Below are 9807 nucleotides of genomic sequence, written 5' to 3'. Positions count from 1 at the left end.
ATAATTCATCATTCACTGTGGTTAATTAAGCTCAATCAAAAGTCTTACGACGGCTCTATGTAAATAACGAGAAGCTTTCGTTTGGGATCCGGTGAACCGGAGGTCACAAATCTTTGCATACAATCGGAATATTCTTGCCTTCTAATTCACCAGTGCTATTGTTACAATTTAATCCTAACAGCGATCAAGTTACAACCAAACAACACGTTAACGAGTGCTTGCGTGATTAAATAGACAGTCATAAATTAATATCAAGCAATCTTTACCCATTGGAAAACGTTTGAAATTCAGCCCTCTATATTTGTTTTTCGATTCCATTAAATTTTCTATAGTTTATCGAAAATCATCCGCAACGTTAGAGGAATCAAAAATCTATTTGAAGCTCGAGCGCCGACTGCCTGCTAGCCGAGCTTTCATTACGGTACGTTGGGTTGTTTGTAATCAGGCGTTTTCACACAAGCACAACATTTATGGTAAAACAAAGGCTGAAATTATGCCTTTTCTGATTGTTTTACGAGCGTTATTTCTAACTCGAACAGAATCGTACTCAACTAGACGCTTTAAAGTTGGCTATTTAAAACTGTTGGAAAGCAACGTGTGAGATTTCGCTCAAGAGAAAAGTGAAGTTGAACAAAATTGGTGTCTAAACTGTTGTGTGCGTTCAAATTCGTGTAAATAAAATGAAGAAAAGAAAGAAATGCAAAAATGAATTGCCGAATGGTATCCGAATTCATTACAACGAGTAGATAAGTAGCGAAGTACGAAGAGTCAGATAAACGAGGAAAAGAAATTCAACGATTATTCAACGGAGCGAACGGTTATATTCGCGATCAATATCTTATCCTAGGTTTGATACTCCGGTTGTTTATTCAGCCAATTGGATTTCGTCAAGGACGGAGAATTGGTTAAGGATATGCGCAGAAAACGAAGTGTCAAGTCAGTGCGCAGCCGGGCGGTTAAAACACGCGTTCGAAATACGCGCGGGAACGCGGGACTGATTCAAACTGAGTGAAATCAGAGGATGACGTCAGTAACGCGATGGTTAGGCTTGGTGGGAGAAGGGAGACGTATGCGGCTGCCATTCACTGTTCATATTTTATATTTTATCAGACGAAACACCCTGAGAAATTCCATCGATAAACAAACAACAATTAGAAAGACGTTTGAAAATTAGAATATCGGTGAAAAAGTACTGTGAAAACGTGACAGAGTGAAGTGGAAGTGCGATACGCGCAGTTGCTTTTGTGGTTAAAATACACACGACATACGTACGTAGGGAAAGCGATCTAGAGCGCAGTGTTTCGAACAACATTTCGCCGCCGGTTATTACTTTATCACCGCCCGATCTGCCATGGCTGACATCGTGAGAGAATTGGAAGAATTCGTTAGTATTCAATCCGTCCCTCGAGTCGACAAATCACCTGCAGCAGCACCACGGAGCGGAAGAATGACGTCGCTTAAGGTAAGAGACGCGAATCAATTGCAATACCTGGCACCACGCTCGCGATATAAATTCGCGTACCTGCGTAATTCACGGTTTCGTTTGTAAAATTGGCAACGCTGGTTGCAACACATGATCGCGGGCAAAGTTCGCGATGACGGCAAACAGCTCGCTCTCTAATTATTTGAAATTGCTGCTCGATGGTTGGACGGAGACGAGCGGCGCGTATCGTATTATGCTAAAATCCCTAGGACCGACCAGCTCTTATTGAGCATCGTTAAGTGCAACAACTATACACGATCACGCGATAGGGTTGATAATTTTTATTCCTTCTTCATTCTCGCCTACGTTACATTCGCGCTGCAAGAAAATCCGCGTCGTTTTTCCTCTCTTCGCGCCGCCACGTTTAAAGCTCCTGCTTTTCTGGCCACGCTGCACGATCTTCCCCCATAGACGTACAAATAGGCGAAGAGACCCCATCGAATATCTGAAACTCCGAAAGATCTCAAAGTACCGTGGATATCGTTGCTTCCGGAATTCCTGTAACAACTCACTAGAGGGGATACATAGGACGCAATAATCGAGCCATATCAACACTTTATCTGTACGAGATTGGGCCTGAAATCGGACTTCACACACTCGACACACGGACGTATCTATAATATAAACGTCGAGAAATATCGGCCCGTCGAAACAAACAACGATAAATTTTAATCGAGGACAATTGTTAATTTGTACACAGCTTTGGAAATATTAATGGGCATACACGCTCTGAGGATAATTGGTAGAATACCACATGTCATCGCATACCGCCCGCATCTCGTGACTTGACGTTTTCCCTGATAATGATGCTGTGATGACGAAGGTCGTCGGACAATGAAACAGCGATTTGATCGGTAAGACGTACAGACAGAAGTGAAAATATCGAATAACAAACGAAAAGCGGTAACGACGCGTAATCCCCGATCGGCCGGTTCAATCGATATGAAAAGTAAAAAAGTCCGAGCGAACGACTCGATCGGTCGATTTGGCGCCTCGGCGTCCGCCTAGCGGCGCGGAGCATCGTATATTCGGAGAGGGGGATATCCCCGGTTGGCACGTCCCTGGCCGCGCGCACATACAGCGTTGCCGTAACTCCGTCTGCTGAGTCACATATCGTCAGCGATACCTCCGCGAGCATAGGTGTGCGCGACGGTTCGTTTCTCTGTAAAATAAAAAGAAATCGACGCCAGTGACGAGAGGAGCGAGGAGGGCCGTTTAAAGGGGTGTCTCGACGTCCCTTTGCAATTTATACCCGAGCGTAACAACGGCATAGAGGTATTAAACAACGGGCCAGTGACAAATCGCGACACGAGATGGTTTAGTGAAACGTACAACTGTGCGGTCGACGCAAGCCTCAACTTTGCAATCTTTAAAACACACGGCTCGTCGCGCGGCCGGCTCCGCTGCTGCCAGCCAGACCAGGCGAACCGACGAACGAACTGTCAGTTATCGGTCGAATATTTACTCACCTTGCTCCGTTTCGCCGGCCTCGAGTGATAAACGGTCCTGTTTTCGCCCGAGTTTCAGGATTTAGCGGGAAAATACGCGAGGACGTTCCTTTGTTTATGTCCTTTTAAACTGGAAAGAAAAGGCTGTCGGTTTGAATAGATGTCATCAACGGTGTTGTTGTGACTATCTTCACTTTCTTCTTCTTTGTATTTTTCATTTTCTTTCTTTCTTTATTTCCTTATTTCTTTCGCTCGAGTTCTTTTTTCGCCGACTTACGCTGTTTCAATTGATTCGAAATTACGCTAATCGCGGACGTCGAATGCGGGCGAGCTCTAATTCCTACTTTGACGTACCCCGTGTTTTGAGGTTATTTTTGGGCACAGATACCGAGTAACTGACCTATGACTAGCTGCTGGGAGCTGCTCCTCTCCGGCTTTATTTCCGATCTGACAGTCGAACCAGGAGGTCGTGCCTCCCGTTATAAACCGTCGATTATTATTTGCCATTGTGAGTGTGATAATACATTATTCTTAATACCGTGAGTGGTGACGATGTGCCGCCTTGTCCCTCGCTTCGTACTTAACAACGGAACACAGCCTGTGCGACTGCTCTGAGCGAGGACTGGAAATCCTTTTTTCATTCTCCTCGTCGGACTCTGTTTTAAAAGGCAAAAGACTCCCCGAGGTGCTATACAGACTGGAACAAAATGCTGTGTTTGAAAAAATTTTACCGAGAGGAGCTGCTCCAGCTCGCTCTCCTCCTCTCGCTCCTCCGAGTCGATCCCAACTCGTACCTAGGCTTGGACATTCAGACGATCGGTGTCGGCTCTCTGGACCTTCACAACGGCTCGGGATGGCACACCGATGCCCAGACGATCGTCCATCGCCCCATGTTCGTACACCCAAAGAACCTGGACTCGGTATTGCTCAACTACGAGAGAGACCTATTCGAAGACTTGAACTCCCTCGGTCGCTACAACAGGATAAACTCCCAGCAAAACGACATTCACGCCTATCTTCTCAACGTCGAGGAAACCGGAAGAGACGTCGCGGTCGCCGGACCCAGCGTCCTATCTACCTCTAACGATCCCGCCAGGATTATCGCCGTCCCTGAACCTCCCAGCGTCGACAATAATCCCGCCAGTCCCGTCGGTGCTGCTGAACTTACCCAGGAGGTAAGCGACAGCTTTCTTTCCTCAACAATATTTCTTCCAGGTTTTCAGCCGATGTTTTCTTTGGCTCGATACTTGTACCGAGAGCGACGTTCGATTCGGTTCGTTTAGGTCCATTTCCTTCTCAAGAATAGCGATCGCGGCTGACAAAGGCTACGCTTGAACTTAGCCGCGTACTCAGATTCGATATTCTGTTGAATTTTTTTGGGCAAAGTTGTTTGTTTCTATTTGTCAATTTCACTTTTGTATTTGTGAAGAAGTTGGCTGATGATATTTAACAACTGTTTAATATTTCACTTGAAAAACGAATCGTTTTTAGAAGGTACCGATAAACAGCCGATCGCTCTTTAGTGAAATTATACACTCTCAACTGTAACTAAATGACTTCGGCTCTAAAGCGACGATGCCTGACTCAAACAATTTAAAACACTGTCACTTGAAAAACCACTGATGAAAATTCTAACTTCCTCGTAAATTATTTTTGTAGAAAAAAATGAATAAGAAGTCTTGACACAGCTTAAAGACGAAATGTCAATATCCTAGAGGCTCGATTCTCTTACTTCTTCTTTGAACATTAGCTTGAACTTCTTACTGTTTGGTTGGACCCTGTGTTTCTATTAATCACCCAACTTTTTACGTATTTTTATCAACTTATCGACCTTTCTTTCTTGCAGTCGTTACATAAGTTTGTTTCTTTTCCTTGATCGACTATTTCAAGCGACTAATTAATTACTAAAATCAAGAGAACCTGAGGCAGAAAAGTATAAACACTTTCTTTTATAAAATTCTTTTGTAAATAGTCTCATCGTAAACCTTGTTCTTAATACATTAGGATAAATCTCAACAATTTTCGTTTTCAAATATGTAGATCAATCACATCGTGAGACACTGAAGATGACAAAAAAGGTGTTGGAATTTTGCTTCTCACCTCTTGTTTTTCGAGTTCAGTAATTAGCATGCCTACATACCCACCTCTACCGATATCGCGATTCTCTCTCTCTCTCTCTCTCTCTCTCTCTTTCACTCTCGCTCTTTTGCAAGCGAGATAATAGCCTCAAACACAGAGCCTGCAGTGTCTGGATTTCGTGTACAATATATTTAGATGTCACGTTGAGGTGGAAAGTCATTGGCTGGTTGATTCGATCCTTATCGATTTAAATAACACCCACCGCTTAACAGATTGTAAACAAAGAATAGGTGATGAATATCTTGCGGTCCGACTCCTCTCCATATAAGCAACCTCTATCGCTGTATTGTTTCCATCGCGAATTATCTATCCATCAAACGATCCGGTTATCTTGTGTTATAGATAACGTGTCGAACGTAATTCGGTTGAAAAAACACTCCGCCACCAAATTCACCACGCTCGTTCACTTCACCTGAACGTGGACAAAACAATGCAAACTTTTTTAATTAAACATTAAATCGTTGAACGAATAGATTTCGGTACAGCTGCAGGTAATCGCTAGTGAATTATCATTTATTTCTCATCAAATTCGATTCAAATAACAATGGAGCGAAAGTTTTAACTCACGAAATAAAAAAACAGTTTCTTCAGATCCGATAATATTCTTTGTTACATTCTCTGCGTGCGAAAAAAAAGAAAATCAATGATTTGGAAAATCTGTGAAAATGTTGGAAGGAGTTTGAAGAAAAACAAAAGGAGAAAGAAATTACACAGCTTGAAAGAAACCTGCGGTACAATTTCCCTTCCAATTTGATTCGCGACGACGCGCGACGAGCCGTGTCAGAGAAAGGAGAAGAAAGAGAACGAAAAGGTCACACTTGCACCGACCCTTCAGGTTGAACAACCGTCCAACAGGTTACTACAGCGTTCATCGGCCTTTCACCCTGTCTGGGCCTTTTCCAGGGGCGCCGACGCCTCAGAGGGTGGCGAACCTACGGCAGCCTTGTTCGAGTCTGAAAACCCGCCGTTGGGGTGCGGTGAAAAAAATTTTCAAAGGCTGAGGAGCGTTTCAATTCGTAAAGCGTCGTGGGGGTAAAATTATTGGAAGATGTAGAGGTAGAAGGGGTACAATGTCGAGTTTTTATCAGGGTCAAGTTTGTAACGTTAAAATAGTAACAATGCGACATTAGAAAAACTCGTTATTTTTGCAATATTAGGACGATCTGACATTTGGGAAACTGTTTATAAAGCAGGAACAAGATCAAATTTTCTTAATAACTTCAGCCCAGTGAGTTTTTGAGAGGTAGGAAAAATTTAATTCATAGAATTAAAACATGCAGAAAGTCGGTGTATGGATAGGTAAAAAATTAAAATCAGTATTCTTCTCGATAATATGGAATCTAATATGACCTTTCTGTATGTCGAATTTCGATGTTTTCAATTTTCTACACTTATTCACCTATTCTAGTTTTAAAAATGAGGATGAGCTGAGCGTTCACGCGGTTGTTTATTCGAAAACTTAACTTTTTTTGTGGATGGGTAAAATGAATGATCTGTTTTTTTCTAATTCTCTCCTCAAAATCTAAACTTTCGACGGCGCGAAATCGTTGCTTATATCGTATACGTTACGAAATCATTGTTTAAACGCGTTTCACATGCGATTCAATGATTACGGTGATGCTGCACTCGCCGTGCAATCGTGCGTCATGTTAAAATATGACGAAACAATGTTCGTTCCTTGAAGCCGAATTACACGCACGTCTTCTTGGGAATAAAAATTTCACACACGGTAATAAAAGAAATTTCCTTTGTTCCCCGCTCTGCTTCTATTCGCGCAAGTGACGACTTACAGCTAACATCACGTATGCGTGTATGTAAACGAGTGCAAATATTTGATATTTTCTTTTGCAACAGACTGTGTAAAACCGATCTGCACACATAACCAAATGAGAAGAAAAGTAAAGTAAAAAAATATTATAAAAAATTTGAAAAATAAAAGAAAGAAAAACGTGGCGCCGCCAGCAGATCGAAAATTATTTGTAAACAGTGTAAGCACACTTTGAGTTCAGATGCTGTAGACGATCTGCATCTGCGTCTACGTCATCAGAGTCTTTGGGTGAAAAATCTATGCTGCTTCTTTAACATCTCACCTTGTTACACCGCAATGTCAAGTAATTGTTTCTCTATCACGCATATATATTCTATTAGAAATTGTAAAAATAACAAACTAGTTTTCTAACTCGGGTGAGCGGAGAAATGTGTTGTGCATATGCAGTACGGGTATAATAATGCGAATTTTTTAGTATTTCTTTCTTTTTTCTCCCTCTCTCTCTCTCTCTCTCTCTCTCTTTCTCTCTTTATTTTGTTTTGTTTATAATTTACTCTCTTTGTTTTCGCGCCAAGTTTTTCAACCTAATCTGTTCAGCCAGCCTCTAGAGATCTTCTCCTCTTATTCGCCGTGTTCTTTGGACCGGTATCTTGTACCGCTGGTAGAAAGAAAAATTTTTCTCGAAAGTTCGCGGCCGATGACATCGTACACCGTTCGTTCTCGCAAAATAATCTCTCCTCCTCTTCGCCGTTTCTTCTGCGGCGGTATCGTGCAGGCGGAATTTATTTTTACAACCGCTGGTAACCTCACGGTACGAAGAGAGAAAGGGACGGAGAGAGACGAGGAGGAGGAGGAGGAGGAGGAGGAGGAGGAGGTAGACTATAGACGTAGGCAATCGCTAAACGAGAGTGCGTTACCTTCGCTCTTGTCCCCTGACGCGACCTTGCGAAAATATAACAAAGTCCGATTCGCGACGACGTATCTTTAATTCCCTGCTGCACCGGCATGCTTCTGTGCGGATCGCATTCTATTCCCTGCGGTGCGTTTCTTATCCAGCCTTCCCATTGCCCGTGCCAATTATAATCGCCGTTCTCTTCTTCTCCGCTCCACTGCGCGCAGTTTCTGAATTTTGGCAGAAACTAAATTACCCAGTGAAATATTGTACAGGTACTGATGCAATACAATGACGTTTATAAATAAATTTTCTATGATTATAAGAAAATTTGCTACAAATAATTATTTAATGTTAATACCGTTTGTTTTCGAGTTTTAATTGAAGGATTGATAATCGTGTTTCTTTACCTTGCTACATTTTGTCAGTCAAATCATTGAGGCCTCTGTAATATCGATTAATTTTACCACACGAACACGTCGCATTGTCGCAACAGACGCAAAGAAAAAGTAATAGACATGACTGTGTCCAAAAATAATAGCGACACGTCATGTGACTATAAAATTTTCTTACCGCGACTGCGAAACTCATTTTCATTTCTCGCCCGGAATCATCGTATTTTTTTTTTTTATCGGTTATGATTTGAAACTTCAATTACCAAGAACGTATAGTTTATAGTGACGGAAGAAATGAGAGAGAAAAGTATGACTGCGTAAATTCAACGAAATTCTGTTACTTTTATTCGTCGATTACGCGATTTCGCTCGTTCATTCCTCGACATTTCTATCGTCTGTGCGATCGCAGGCTCCAATTTGAGAAAAAAAAAAAAAAAATTAAACAAATAAAATTAACGATTACGCAAGACGAAATTTATTTCTTGTCACAAATCTGACGCGTAATATAAAAGGAGCTCTACATGAAAAGCTGTCTAATTGCGACACACCAAGGAAAATATAATCATCGTCATCATCATCGCACTCGGTAATATGTTTACTTCCACGTGTTACAATAACGCCGCTTAGCAAGTTAAAAGAATTGGCGGACAGGCAGGCAGGCAGGTGTTGATTTTCCGACTTATTTTTACGAAATTGGCAAGCATCTTCCGCGGCATCTATACCAAACTTTCGCTTTTCGTCGCTGCAAACGTTTCAAAAAGTACGCGTGCATTATCTACCACACATACAGCAGCTGGCTGCAAACACGGATGAAGTAGTTATATTCGATCTGCATTCTTACGCGTCGTCTGCAAGAACACGTGTTTGTTTCTTCAACTGACATTGTAAGTGTCATTGTCCCTCGTGCAGAATGGCATATACATACGTATATACCTACAATGCACATACCGCATCTAAACACGTAAGATAATGCAATTCGCGATGAAAATCCTTACAGTAATTACACGTATATCGTATATGTAACGTATCGCTGCGCGAATTCATGTCTTATCTAAATAATCATCAGGCGCGATAATGATGATGAAATAACGAGAACTTGCTGAAAATAAGAGGGTTTCTTTAATTTTTATTTTTTTTTTTTTTTTCATTCTCTTTCGAGTTACTTTGGGAAACGATAGAGAAATTGATGAGACGTAACGATTATTTTCGAATCGCGTGACGTAAGTAAAAATTCACAAGCAACGACGCGTGTTACAATATGCACGCGTATGGTGCATACCGAGGCGAATCTCGCGCAATTCGCGCCTAAGGTAGAGAGGTATAACCGTATAAGTCAGACACAGGTATTTATGTAAGTTCTCGTGACTTTTACGGCTCGCTTCTATGTCACTGGAAGTGATTATGCGCAGGTGTATAATAAATGTACGCGTGTATGAAGAGAGACGAGAAGAATTGAAGCAGCGAAAACGAGCCATACTCGTCCGTATCTCGATCTAGGCTGTAACCAATTGCATTTCATCTACTCGATCCCTTTGCCAAATATAGACCGCAAGTGTCTCCTGAGCGATCGACTTTCGACCAAGTGTGAAAATACGACGGGTTTTACGCTTTTGGAATGATTGCAGGAATTAGCGCAACGTGCGGAGTTGAATATTCATTTGACGTGACGATCAATTCCTCGG

At 42.0% G+C, this 9807-nt stretch overlaps 1 protein-coding gene across 5 annotated transcripts in view; it reads left to right on the top strand.

Annotated features, from left to right (window-relative positions):
* The first annotated feature begins 1093 nt into the window (after positions 1-1093).
* Positions 1094-9807, top strand: part of LOC107227065 (segmentation protein cap'n'collar) — a 119619-nt gene continuing 110905 nt past the window's right edge. For 2 of the 5 annotated variants that reach the window (XM_015668100.2, XM_015668099.2), the window contains exon 1: positions 2584-4106. In XM_015668100.2, coding sequence (XP_015523586.1) covers positions 3639-4106 — 468 coding nt within the window. In that variant the 5' untranslated portion in view covers positions 2584-3638. Of the gene's footprint in view, positions 1463-2583; positions 4107-9807 lie in introns of those variants that run through there. The other 3 variants (XM_046743578.1, XM_015668098.2, XM_015668101.2) reach the window with 2 other exon arrangements.

This window comes from Neodiprion lecontei, chromosome 6 (genome assembly GCF_021901455.1).
Source record: "Neodiprion lecontei isolate iyNeoLeco1 chromosome 6, iyNeoLeco1.1, whole genome shotgun sequence".
In the NCBI taxonomy this organism is placed as follows: Eukaryota; Metazoa; Arthropoda; class Insecta; order Hymenoptera; family Diprionidae; genus Neodiprion; species Neodiprion lecontei.
This window is presented reverse-complemented; position numbering and strand designations above follow the sequence as displayed.